Here is a 14,033-nt window from a genome sequence, read left to right on the forward strand (position 1 = left end):
GAGAGAGAGAGAGAGAGAGAGAGAGAGAGAGAGAATAATTATAATCCCTTCTCATCCTTCAAGAAAAAGTCCTATTTATTTCTTGAATACCAAACTTTCTCGTACCACATAGGCTTGAGAGCCTTCTGTTTGATTCGGGGTCCCCAAGGAAAACCTCTAGATAATATATAGAAAATATATCCTGTCATATGTCTAATGAAAAATAAATTTCTCTCTAAGAAAAGGAGAGAGAGAGAGAGAGAGAGAGAGAGAGAGAGAGAGAGAGAGAGAGCCACATTTAGTTTTTCAAAGACTCACATTTCCCCTTTCCATGATCATATCCTATGTTCGATTGAAAAAGACAAAGAAAAAGAGTGTGTACATGTGTTCCATATTGAGAGAGAGAGAGAGAGAGAGAGAGAGAGAGAGAAATCCCCCTTCACCCCTTAAGAAAAAACAGTCTTTATTTCTTGAATACCAAACTTTTTCTCCTTCAGCCACATAGGCCTGGGAGACTTTTGGTTGGTTCGGAATTTCCAAAGCAAACCTCTCAATAATATATAGAATAGATTCTCAAATTTGACCTCTCCCTAGATAGGCAGTATGTAATTGTTTGTTTACTGAGGTGAGGCCCTTTACCTCCAGCAAATAACAAAAAGGCCCTCCTTGGTTAGGGGATTACTAGTCCTACAAAACCCAATGAAGCTCTAAGCATTGCTACCTTGTGAAATGAGTTTTATGTTGGCAGAGCTGGAATTTGATAAACCATTAATCCTAGAACTTGAGGCATCTGATTCTTATAAGCAATTGATAGTCACATGAGGGATTTTGCCTGATTCAATGTACACTAGAGTGCATGACATTGAAGCCCCAACACACTTAGAATCTTGTCAAAAAGTGAAATAGGTATATTAGCAATCCATTTATGGGAGCCCATATAATAAATGACGTCCTCATGGCTGATTTCAAGGCTGCACGTATCACTGCTGAGAAAATACAAAAAATTCTGGTACTGTAACCAAACTTCTGGATGAAAATCATATTGATCACTAAACCATGTAGGTCATGCCCACCTCCAGAAGATGGGTGTGAGGAACACTCAACATTTCAGCAGTTGCCCTGCAATTCCTTGCCATGAAAGCATAAATGTAGTTGATGACTAGCTTTTTCAAAAACCATGAATCCTTCTTGGCCCGAACATCCGCATGGCCAAGCAGATATACAACACTCTTTGAGTCACTTGCCTCCTGCAACTGAGAAACCTCCATTGCAGTAATTGGATCTGTAGGCTCATGATCACTAGAAGCTGATGTAGAGTCTTCTTGTTGCTTGCCCACATCTGCATTTTTATCCCCTATCCTTTCGTTTGACAGCAAGGGTTCCTTCAAATGGCTTGCATCAGACTCTCTGTCTAACTGTATATTTAAGGCCATGCCATTTGGTGAAAATAATTCATCATCACTATCTTCTGACTTTACATTAAAGTCACTTTCTAATGCATATTCTTGTGCCTCCTGAAGTAGGAAAAGTTCCAGCTTCTGCAGAAGTAGCTGCTCAAAGATGCTATGGTCTTCTTTCCGTACATCTTTGTAGCCATATCGGGCAACACAGCGAAAAAGGTGGTAATTCCGTGGACACACACGCCTGAAAAGAAACCTTTCAGATTGTGGGACTTTAGGAACAGGTACATACTTGATACAAACAAAAACAACAGTGGAATGAATGGCAGGCAAACTCTTGATGAAGTAACCAAAAAGAGCTGGAACTCCATGCACCAACTCATTGTATAGCAAACCAACCCCTTTGACCCGGACTGTCCCAAGTTCTGATCCCAGTTTTAACATGTAATCCATAGGTATTTTCTGTTCAACTTCACTTTGGTACTGCATTCTGTTGCCATAGTGCCATATATACATAACTGTCAGAATGCACGCTGCCAATACAAGAGGGACCCATGCTCCTTGATCTATTTTCAAAAGTACTGCTGATAGATAAAGCAACTCCACACTGCCGATTATGACTGCAAAACTAACAGCCAAGAAAACTGGGGTCTGCCAGATCATGAACATGATCAAGGTGACAAGACTTGTGGTGACAAGCATATCACCAACTACGGCAACACCTGTTCAAAAGAAGGCAACAAGATTGTACCAGTAGATAATATAAATTTGAAGCAAGAAGTTGATGCATCCAAACCACCACTGTGAATTGATTAGGTGGATTATATGTATAATGAAATGAATCCATGAGCCAATTTTTACCATTACTTCATTGCACTCAAGACACAATTTTCATTCTGTAATGTTAAGTGAGAAAATCTAAATGATCATGCATAGCATGAACTAAACACCAAAATCTTTGTATTGTTGGGGCATACTTAAAAAGTCATCTGATCATGCATACCATAAAGTGTATACCAAGATGTTCAAGAGACACATGTTTCACCCTCCTACCTTCAAGAATTTTATCACACAATGCATGTAGAGTCACAAGGTTGCCCTCACTAATTACTTGCTCCAAAGCATGTGGGAACACTGTCCCTAGCAAATTTCTTTCCCTCAACCCCCTAATTTATAGCCTCTTGCATGGTGACATGGGATAGGTTGTGGGGACAAAAACAGGATAGTATTTGTCGTTCCCTGTCACCATGAGAGGGGACCCTAACATAGGACAAGACTGGGAAGGTACAGGACGAGGAAGCTAGAAAATAGCCTGGTCACCATTCAAAGCAGCCAGCTTGGATGTATTAGTTTTCTTTTCTTGTTTATCGTATTTTTTCTTCTAATAAACAAAACACTCTTTTTTGGGGGGAAAATATCTATTTACTTTGACTTGGCACCTAGACTCTATAGATCACCCCACAAATATCCAACACTATAGAGGTACCTTCTCCTTCTTAAGGATAGTCTCATGAAATAACTCTTTGCAAAATAAAGAGAGGCTAACTATATTACTCACAATAAACTCAAAGAAGAACAAGTGTTTGACAACCATGACTTGAGGTACAAGATTATAAGTTACAGAGTACACAAGGCATTCTCACCAATAAAGCACCATTAAGGTAGATGGGTACTCACTTGAGAAGTAACATGAGATAACTAATTTAGGATTGGAACCTTCTTGAGGTCATAAATGAACCACAAATCTGATGTAGATTGTCCTAGTAGAGACGATGGCAGCAAAGGATATCAAATGCAGCAGTATAGGGTATGCGCACGTCACCCAGGCTGAGGAGAAGTGACTGATGCAGTAAAATGTGGCAATCCTCTAATGTGGATACAGCCTAAAACAGCAAACACAGCCACCCACATGCAATCACCAGTAGCAAGGTGCCTAGACAGGAAAATGCAGTTGTCAAATTGGTATTCTGATGGTGGGAAGGCAGAGATACAGGTTGCCAGCTGAAATTACAGCTGTGGAGGCTGATGACAGCAAGCAGATAGGTGACACCAGCAGCAACAACAGGTCACCAACAGGCTGATGACAATCGTGAAGCAGGGCAGGTTCTGATGAGGGAGGAAATGAAGTCATACCTGGCTGAGATGGCATGGGTGAACGATGCTCATGATTAAAGCAAGGATTGGGGGGATGATTCAAGATAATCCAGGATGAAAGAAAGGTCCTGCCCATGATGCCTTTTTGTATAACTTTTTCAAAAACCTCTGAAGTTTTGTAATATGAAAAATTTCTATCTAGAGAATGTCTTGGGGCTATATGAGAGCTGAAAGAAACTAGCCAATAATTAAAGATTAACTTTTAGGTTAATTTGTAGCTAGCTTAACAGTGTAACAATCTGCTCCAGCAGCCCAAACAAGCCCTGCCACACACGGAATAGGCTGCAGAAGAAGGATGATTGGAGGAGGATGATCAGCGACCTCAAAGAGTGCCTGGACCCCCCTCCCCAGTCTGACATGGATGGCATTCCTAGAAGCCCTCCTAAAGAAGAAGCTTCTGTGTCTACCCACCTAGAGTAAGGCCTCAAACCATCAACTCTTGTACTCAAGAGCCATGAGCCCCAAGCCTCCATCTTCCATGTGTCTAATGACAGTCTGCCATGCCACTTTAGCTTGGGAATTCATAAATCTGACCTAGTTGTGTCAGATGTGTTGCAGCAATGGAAGCGTAAACATAAGCTGTAATAAACTGCTGAAACACAAGACAAAAGAGAAAGGGAAAGAAAGAACACAATACGGATGAGAACTCAGATGTATGCTCGGGAAATGGAATCCATATACCAAGACATGAGACAGTACAGAAGCAATGTGAGCCACTAGCTATGGAAGCACTGGCACCTGCTCCCTCTCCCCAGAAATTGTCAAGTGATGAATGAATAAGTGGAGGAGGGAGCCAAACAATATATAGGACAAATAAATGCCCAAAATATGATTGGTCCACCAGCCGATTGGCTGCAAATAATGCCTAAACCATAATAAACAATGGCAAATAAAATGCCTAAAATGTCTCTGTGCCCAGCCTACTGTACCACAAGTACATACTCAACCATGAACTAACTAATCTGCTAACATCCTCTCTCAGATCATGGGTGATGTGATACAATACAATATACAATGATAATGTCACATCATAGTACACACAACAATGTCCACCAGAGTAGAACCATGGATACCCAAGTAGTGGGTGTGCAAGCCACCACCAAGGTGCCTCGGAGAGAACCTGATGTTGATGTTGATTGTACCAGCTTTTGAAGATAGAGAAGATTATAGCAGCTCTCAATGTCTATCAACAATGCCCCTAATGTAGCATACGTGACTATCGTGTCACCAATGCCGTAGCGCATAAATGACCATGAATTCCCCTTCTTTGGCCAAACCGCCAAAGTGTCCCCTCATGTGAGCTCCGGACGAAAGCCACTCGCTCTCTGTTAAATACCCAACGCATCATGAACTTGGATGTCAATCTCAGCTCTAGGATTTGTACCTGCCAGACTTTGATCGATGCGTCAAGGATGTCCCTCTCTGGATCCTGTGCATCTGTATAGAAATATAGATGAGGCGCGGCTACCCCATCTCACCACCCTCTCACACTCCCTCTCTGGCATTGGAGAGTCGTGAGGGATGACCTCATCACCACCACTAGAAAGCAGCTGAGAAAGGGGCCACTAAGCCCTTCCCACGATCCGAAGAAAAGGATCCCTGCCGCACCTTGGACTTCGCCTTGGCCGGAGGATTGGAATCGGAATCTGAGGAAGATAAGGACTTGTCGGAGAAGTCCGCATTCCGCGTCGTCTTCTGCTCCTTTTTCTTTTTGGAAGCTGCTAACTCGTTGCACTCCTTCGTTAAATGACCTTTCTTGCCACAGTGGTAACACTGGGCCTTCGACTTCTTTGTCTTCAAACCCCTCTCTAAAGCTGCAAAAGCCTCACCATTAGAAGCAGACTGAAGCAAGCAATAGGCAAATTTTGAGTAGATCTCAGCATTTCACGACCATTTTGAGTAGATCTCAGCCAAATTTGGTGGACAACAAAGGAATCTCTGCTATAAACCCCAAATATCTACAAAAATTATGGTTTAGCAAACACCTTGAGACCCATGCCAATAGGATAAGGAATCATATATTGTATTGTTAGGGATTTCAAATGTCTAGTCATCCATTGTAAATTTAGGGTGGCATTTGGCCAGTGGGGGTCCAATTAGAGCAAGTCCTAGGTGAAAATCAAGAGGCAATTGCTCAATTTATTTGCTGGTTGTTGGCTCAAAAAGGGGCTTTTGAATCAGCAAAGGAGATTGTGGACTCCCGGCTTGTAGTACATCCATTGGCAATTTAAGTTAAAGAAATACTGAAAGGAGTGCCAATTTTGGGGCTAACAAGGTGTCTACTGTCCAAGATTATTAAGGTACATTGTGCATTCCAATTTGTGTTTATTTGTTGATTGTTGTAATTAAGTGCTTGATCAGGAAATTACCACCCTTTCCAAGAAGAAAGGCTCCATGAACATTCAAGGCATCTGCACCTTGAATGTTCATGGGGCTCAAGGAATGAGTGTTGGTCATGCAAATGCTCCATTTGGTGTTGGTTTTGATGTGAATTCAGCAAATGCACCCTTTTTACAGCAGCCAATGTATGATAACTTGACACCCAAAGGGGCAGCAAAAAACTATGACAAGGGTGAAACAATAGTGAAATTTTGAGTCCTTTAGTGGTGCACAAGATAGGCTAAAAGCTTTTGAGTTTCATTCAGTAGTTTGATGCAACCTATTCAAGGGAAACCTCATGGAGTCCTCAAAGATTCGAAAGGTAGCCACTTTCTTGAAGGGGAATGCATTGCAGTGGTGGTAAACTCTTTTAATGCAAGGCAGAGCACTATCAATGTGGATGAAATTCAAGCAAATGTTTGTATCAAATTGGTTGATAAGTATCTTTGAGGTGGATATCATGACAGCCTGGAATAAATTGGATGCAAAGGAATGCGAAAATTTGGAGCAATACAATAAGAAGTTTTGGGATACATTGCTCCCGATCACTTCTTATCGCTTCGTACCCCTTCATGAGCAAGTAGAAAAATATATTTGTGGGTTGTCCAAAGGAATCAAGGATTTTTGCATAACATTCACCATATCTAACATTTCTCAGCTCATTGAGACTGCTGCTACAACAGATACTTTGCTACGTGAGAAGGATTCGAGCTTCCTAGAGAGTGGAAAGAAGCTGAATAAAAAGTTGTTTAAGACTGACAAAAGGGGCAGATTTGAAAATCAGCCTCAAAAGAGGCCAAAACAACAAAGAAAGGATTCGAAAACATTGGCACAATGTAGGGAATTAATGGCTGCAAATAAATGTTTCATTTGTGAACAAGAGGGTTACACTGCAAGAGACTGTCCCGATAGGTAGCAAGTTGGAAAATCTGAAAATCAAGGAGATTCTAAGAGAAAGAAGCCCAAAACATCAGTGGGATTTGTGCCCGATGTTGTTAGCCTAATGATGATGCAGTTGAGTTGTGCAAAGCATGGGGTAAATTAAGGGATCAGTATACATTGATTTTCTTTGATAATGGTGCATGAGTCAACTTCATCTCTATAGACATGGCAGGATCAAGGAGGATGAGATGGGACCCATGGGGAAAGTTGAAATGGCATGTTAAGGCCATGCAAAGCCTCTCACACCACTCATTGGAAAGCTTGAGTTGCATATATACGGATATGTGGATAGCAAAGAGTTCTTCATTGATCCACTTGAGGGTTGTGATGTATTGCTTGGAATGCCATGGCATCATCGTATGTGCATGATTCGATTTAGTACAAAAAATTCTGTAACAAAATCTCAGTGGTTGTCCTTGAAATTCTTGCAACTTGTCTATGTCACGTTTCACTCGATTTTTGACATGTATTCATTTTCTACTACCTGTTGTAAACAAGTATAAAAGACTATAATACCCATAGGAGAACTATAAGGCATCTATAGGGGATAAGAATAACCTATAGTACCATGTTCTTCAACACTATTTATACATGTAAACCTATGAATACCTACAATATTGCTATAAACTTCAATTCCACTTCAAAATTCTCTTCCGAATGGGCAATGATTGATTTTCATGCAAAAGAGATCACTATTCAACATGAGAGAAACACACTCACACTTGATGTAAAGTTAAAAGGGGAATATATCCTTGTTGTATTTGCAGTTGCCATTTCTAAAGTAATGAAAAATCATCTTTTAACATACTTGGTTTTTACTAAGGATAATGATTGGGAACATATCTAAGTTAGAGAAGGATCGCATGTCATTTCTGAAAATGTAGACTGATTGCTTCTCTTAATTACTTCCAAGATGACAATTGCCTGAAAGGCCTGAAGATCATACCATAGATTTTATACTTGAAAGTAGCCCACTTAATAAGCCACTCTACAAAGTTAGTACAACGGCCAACATGAGGAGATTATGAGTCACGTGAATAAGCTGCTAGAGAAAGGGGTTGATTCAATCCAACTCATCATCTTTTTGTTCTCCAATGCTTTTGGTGCAGAAAACAAATGGTTCATGGCGTACGTGCATTGATTATCGTACCTTGAACAAGATCATGATAAAGAATCGGTTTTAGATACCTCGGATCGATGATGTTATGGATATATTGCAAGGGACAACCATACTCAGCCGCATAGATTCGAAAAGTGGATATCATCAAATATGCATTAGACCAATGGATATGCATAAGATAGCTTTTAGAACATCTTTTGGAAAATATAAGTTTCTTGTCATGCCTTTTGGGCTTACGAATGCTCCTTTCACTTTTAATCAAATGATGGATCATATTTTCAAGCCATAGAGAGGATTCGTGGTCACTTTCTTTGATGACAATTGTCTATTCAAAGAATGAGGTAGAGCATAGAAGACACTTGGATATTGTGTTTAATGAATTGCGTAAGTATAGGTTGGTTATCAATGACAAGAAAAGTGAATTCTATTCACATGAAATCCACTTTTTGGGGCATATTGTATCAGCTGATGATATTCACATCGATCCTGCAAAGATTGGGGCGATGCGATCATGGCCACCTTTGAAGAATGTACATGTGATCCGCAGCTTCTTGGGTTTATGTTCCTACTATAGGAAATATGTATGTAGGTTTGCTAAAATTGTATCTCCATTGTATGCTTTACAGAAGAAAAATGTGTCATTTAGATGGACAACAATGGAAATTTCAGCGTATGAAAAGTTGAAGGAAAAGATGACTTTAAATCCTATGCTTGTGTTGCCAGATCTAAGGGTAATAGCATTGGGGCTGTTCTTATGTAGGATGGCCGTCTTGTGGCTTATGAGAGCTGAATTCTCTATGATGCGGAGAAGATTTTGCAAGTCTATGAGAAAGAGCTCTTGCGTGTAATTCATGCACTGTCTATGTAGAAACATTATTTGTTGGAGGCTGATTTTACAGTTCAGACAACCAATCAGACTGTAAGGTACTTTCTAATACATACAAGGTTGTCAAAGAAGTATATGAGATATGCAAATTTTCCCTCTATGTTTCATTTTCAAACTATACATATTTATGGTAAAAAGATGTTGTAGCTGATGCGTTGTCACGTAAGCCACAAATTTCAGCTTCATCATGGTTTATCACACTCGGTTGGATGCCATAAAAGAGCAATATGCTATTGATTTGGACTTTACTAATGTTTAAGATTAGCTTTGCAATGGCTAGAGGCATGAGCATTAGAGATGGATTTCAAATGATGCATGGACGATTATGTGCCACTAAGCAATTGAGGCCTCAAGTGATCACTGAAAGTCATGCTTCTTCATATGCAAGTCACATAGGTACTGATACCCCAGTCAAGGCAATGGAGCATTTCTTTTATTGGCCAGCTTTGAGGCATGATGTACAGGAGTTTGTTAGGACATGCATCGTATGTTAGAAGATAAAGCATGATAGGCAAAAGATGCTGGGCTTATTGCAACCCTTGCTTATTCCAAATAGACCTTGATAGAGCATTGCAATGGATTTTATTTTTTAGCTTCCTAGGACACCTATAGGGAATGACAAGATATGGACTATCATTTGCGAGTTTAGCAAACAAACCCATTTCATTTAGGTGAGAAAGAAAATAAAGGATAATCATATGACACGATTGTTTTTGCAACATATCTTTAAGTATCATGGTATGCCCCAGAGTTAATTGTCAATGATCAAGACCCTCAAATCACCAATTTATTTTGAAAGGGGTTGTTTGAGAATATGGGTACCATGCTTAAATTCTCATCGTCCTTCCATTTGCAGATAGATGGTCAGTCTAAGAAAGCCAATTCCATAGTATTGAATCTTTTGAGGTGCTATGCTTCCAACCACAAGACAAAATGGGAGCAATATTTGCCATCAATTGAGTTTGCATACAACAATATAGAGCATAGTTCCATTGGCAAAGCTCCATTTGAGGTAGTTAATATGAGGAAGTACCTTCTAGCTCCCTAACCCCACAACATCGAGTCATGCTTGGAAGCGTGTTGATAGTGCCAACCCTTACCTCTACGAACTGAGATGCTCTATGTCTTCGGCTTGTGATGTATATAGTTTCCCTTCATGAATATGATATTTGCCGGCCATTCTGCAAACTTTGGTGCCATGTCATATTGAGTTGTGTGTGTTGAGTGCATGACGAGTGCGTGTCGAGTTCGAAAACGGTGTTGTGACACGACGCATCACAATCTTGCGAGATGCCTCTAAGGGGTCACAGGCATGCCCCGCGAGGGATTCCAAAGGCCGGTCGGACCGTCACACTTGGTATCAGAATCAAGGTGAACTTCAAGGAGGTGCATGAACCTAAGAAGCCCAAGTGCGCAATCAAGCCCATTCTGGTCTTTGGGCCTAAGGGATATAATCTACTTGGGAAAGTCAAAGTGGTCGGATGGCTACGAGATTAAACCAAGATAGAGGTAAGGAGACTTCACCCTCCACGATATTCCAAGTGGATCTGGCTCATCATGAAGCACGCTAGGAAAGAAAGGGCGAGGTGTGAAGGCTTAGCCCTAATCAGTGCAGTCAAGATGGATGTGGGCATGTTGAGGCCCATGATTAAAGCAAAGTGAGGCATGGTGATCCCTCCACTCGAGTTGCTTAAAAGATTGGGTGCATTCTTGTGCGATCAGGCCGTTGTGGGCCAATTCAAAGTAACCACGGCGAGGGACATGGCCCTCACAATGCAAGCTAGAAGGTTTGATGCTATGAATCGGACTTGTCTAACTTTGGCATGGACTGTAACGCTTGATCTGTCCAACAAGGGCCTTAGAGTTCAAGTGGGTGCGGCATGTACGGATAAATCTAAAGGCTGCCTTTTCTTCTTGCACCTGTCAAGGATAGATTTGGGCAACAGAGGCCCGAAAGTGATTGCCGCGAGGGAAATGGCCCTCACTCTATAGGTGCGACCGTTTGATGCTCTTCATCGAGTCATGGAGTGATGTCCAAGTGCTCCAGTCCACCAATCCAACCAGATACTCTCAACCTATCTTTCAAAAGGGATGCGCTACAAAGAGGATGAGGGTACTTGATGCAGGAGATATGGATCTCACACGACGGGTCAAACAACATGCAGCTTCTAGGCGTGTTGCATGGTTCAATCCTGCTCCACGTGCTCCCTGTGCAACCCCGTCCAGCAGAAGACTCCCCCTTATCTCTTCAAAGTTAATCACTGCAAAGTGGAGCACGATTCTTGATGCGAGTAAAATGGACCTCGCAAGAAGAGCAAAGCATCATGCTGCTATGCCCAAATCCGGGAAAAGCCCCAAATTTTTGGGCTAAGATTGCACAAATTTTAGTGAAATTGACTCATCCAAGCAATAATTTCACTTGCATTTGAGAATCCCAAAAAAAAAGAAATGCACTCCAACGAAGATCCGTACCAACAAGGGCACCACTATGAAGATCGGGGCTTCCAGTCAAATTCATGCCTTTAAGGGCACTAAGACAAGGAGGCGAGTGGCAGGTGCTGCACATGGGATTGCACCTTTTGTGCAAGGTGACACACGGCTTCACTTCAGAGACGTCGTGCCACCTTCGACTCATTCCCTTGCATGTGTACTCAATTGAAGACTCGGACCACCAAGGCCCAACTCTTTTCAAGAGAAGGTGTGTTTCAACCAAAGTGTGTCTCTTGGATCTAGGAGCGTGCGACTACCCCGTGGTGGCCCCATGTTTCCTGCTCCTACAGATCGGGATTGACAAATGCGGCCAAGAAGGGCTACTCATCATGAGGCGTCTCAACATGGACCCTTACTTTCTGGGCTTGGCATTCAGAGTGAAAGTTGGATGCCAAGTTCTAGTCCACAGGCAGTTCTACGCACTCAAGCTGTTTGGCCCAACGTTGGAGCATGGGTATGCATCGTGCTCTGACAAGGTTACCTACCACTTTGTGTTTGTAAATATGGCAAACACTGACCACCTTGATAGTGAGGTGCATTAAGACCCCCAAATTTTGAAGTCTAAGTCTAAAAAGCCAATTTTACAAGCTATGAGATGGTTCCTCTACTCGATGTGGACATCGAATTTTTTCAAGGGGAGATGAGTATGAGTGAGTGCCTCTTCTAGCTCCCTCACCCCGTAGCGTCAAGTCGTGCTTGGAAGCATGTTGATAGCACTAGCCCTCACCTGTGAACCGAGATGCTCTATGCCTTCGGCTTGTAATGTACATAGTCTCCCTTTATGAATATGAGCTTTGCTCTCAAGACGGGCCATTCTGCGAACTTTGGTGCCGTATTGTGTTGAGGTGTGCATGTTGAGTGCATGACGAGTGCGTGTTGAGTTAGAAAACGGTATTGTGATGCGATGCGTCGCAGTCTTGCGAGATGTCTACAAGGGATTGCAGGCATGCCCCGCGGGGGATTCCAAGGGCCACCGTCATAGTTAAGGGCGACAAGAAGATACCACCTATCTTGCAGACTAAGGATAAGATCTTTTTATTCTGATTGTTATGTAGAAAGCTTGGATGCATCCTATGCAAAGATAAAGTATACACTTTAGAGCTCACAAAAAAAGCAAAAGAAGGCAATTGATCACCATAGACATGCTTTGCAATTTGCAGAGGGTGATTATGTATTGTTGCCTTTTGAAAAGGCAAGACTGAAAAAGATGAAAGGAAGAGAGAGGTTGTATCCAAAGTTGAGTGTGAGATACTATGGGCCGATGTGGTATATCAACTAAAATTACCTCCACATTGGTAGATATACAATGCCTTTCATATCACTTTGGTACCTAAGCAAATCTAAGTACATAAGAAAATAAAGGTTAGAGGTAAGGTTTCCAAAAGATATTTAGTGAAGTTTCATAATTATTCACCAATGGATGCAAAATGGATGGAAGAGGATGACTTAGCAAACCATCCTCACTTGTAGCTTTACCTAGCTGACTTTCAATCAGAGCCGACTTCAATCAAGTTCAACAACGCAAGGGTCCAGAGCATTGCCTAATGCTCAATGGGGAGGTAGCACTTCCACTCCTTCAATTGTAGACAGATCTTATATGTAATGGATCCCGAAAGCATTCAATATGCATCCAAGGTACTATGCTGATAGTATGTCTGCCATGGGGTCACTACTGACTATACTAGTCACTATGAGATGTATGTAGATGAGTATGGTCGTTACTATAGCTCTGAGACTATACTTTTGCATTAGTCTGGGTTCAATGCGAGCTTTTACCTCAGTTTTGAGATCAAATTTTGATCTTTTTTAATTCTATTTCTGATCAATTTGAGGACCGTTTATGGTCACTTTTGGGATCAAGTTTACATTAGTTATTGATGAGTTTTGCCATCAGTTTATGGCCACATTTGCAACAGTTTGTGATCAATTCTCAGATCAGCAAATGATCAGTTTATGATCAGATTGTGCTTAGTTTTCAATGGTTTACAGCCGGTTCCATGGACAACGACATGTTAGTAAATGCCATTGATAGTTTCAGCCATGGTTTATGCTGAGAATATGCTTTACTATGGTTGTGGAGTCAAAACAAACACGAGTTATGAATGCAACCAATGGGTTTCTAGCAACAGTTCTAAATTATTCTTCAAATTTGTATAATGTTTATACTGGTTGAAAATTTTCAGAAGATTTGGGATACGTGGTATGGTTAGAGAACAATGGCCAATTTTGTGATTGCGATGCCTTATCAGAATTCCAATGTGCTACGCTTTTCCTTTGGCACAATGCACTGTAATCAAGGACACTTGCAAGGATTTAAGGGGAGAAAATTGTCATGGGGATGTGAAATTTTGAGATGCTCTAATCTTGCTCATAACATTGATTAAGACATTAATCAAATGTGCAAGGTTGTTTAGCATATGATGCACATGGCAGTTATTTAATGGTAGCAAGCCAAGGACCTCAAGGATGCAGTGGGTGTTAAAGACAACAGTTGTGATAAGTTATGCCAGCTAGATTTTGGTGGCCAGTGAGTGTTAGTTTTGACTCTCAAACAATTGTTTGGCCGATAAGTGTCAGTGTGATGATACTAGGAATTAGAATTAATGATTTAATTAATGCCAGTCTAAAGGTCAATAGAGGTTGGAGACCAATCTAGGTTGCAAATGGCCTAGCCAATGTAATT

The 14,033-nt window shown here is 41.3% G+C and overlaps 1 protein-coding gene across 1 annotated transcript in view; it reads right to left on the minus strand.

Moving 5' to 3' along the window:
- Positions 1 to 418: 418 nt before the first annotated feature.
- The window catches only part of LOC148039937 (Potassium transporter family protein), a 98,636-nt gene continuing 85,021 nt past the window's right edge, over positions 419 to 14,033 (minus strand). Inside the window, exon 9 of the mRNA XM_087695360.1 lies at positions 419 to 2,101. Within this exon, the coding sequence (XP_087551486.1) occupies positions 1,029 to 2,101 (1,073 nt within the window). The 3' untranslated portion in view covers positions 419 to 1,028. The remainder of the gene's footprint in view (positions 2,102 to 14,033) is intronic.

The sequence above is a fragment of the Lygodium microphyllum genome, chromosome 2 (assembly GCF_053477565.2).
Source record: "Lygodium microphyllum isolate KBCC chromosome 2, Lygodium_microphyllum_v1.1.10, whole genome shotgun sequence".
In the NCBI taxonomy this organism is placed as follows: Eukaryota; Viridiplantae; Streptophyta; class Polypodiopsida; order Schizaeales; family Lygodiaceae; genus Lygodium; species Lygodium microphyllum.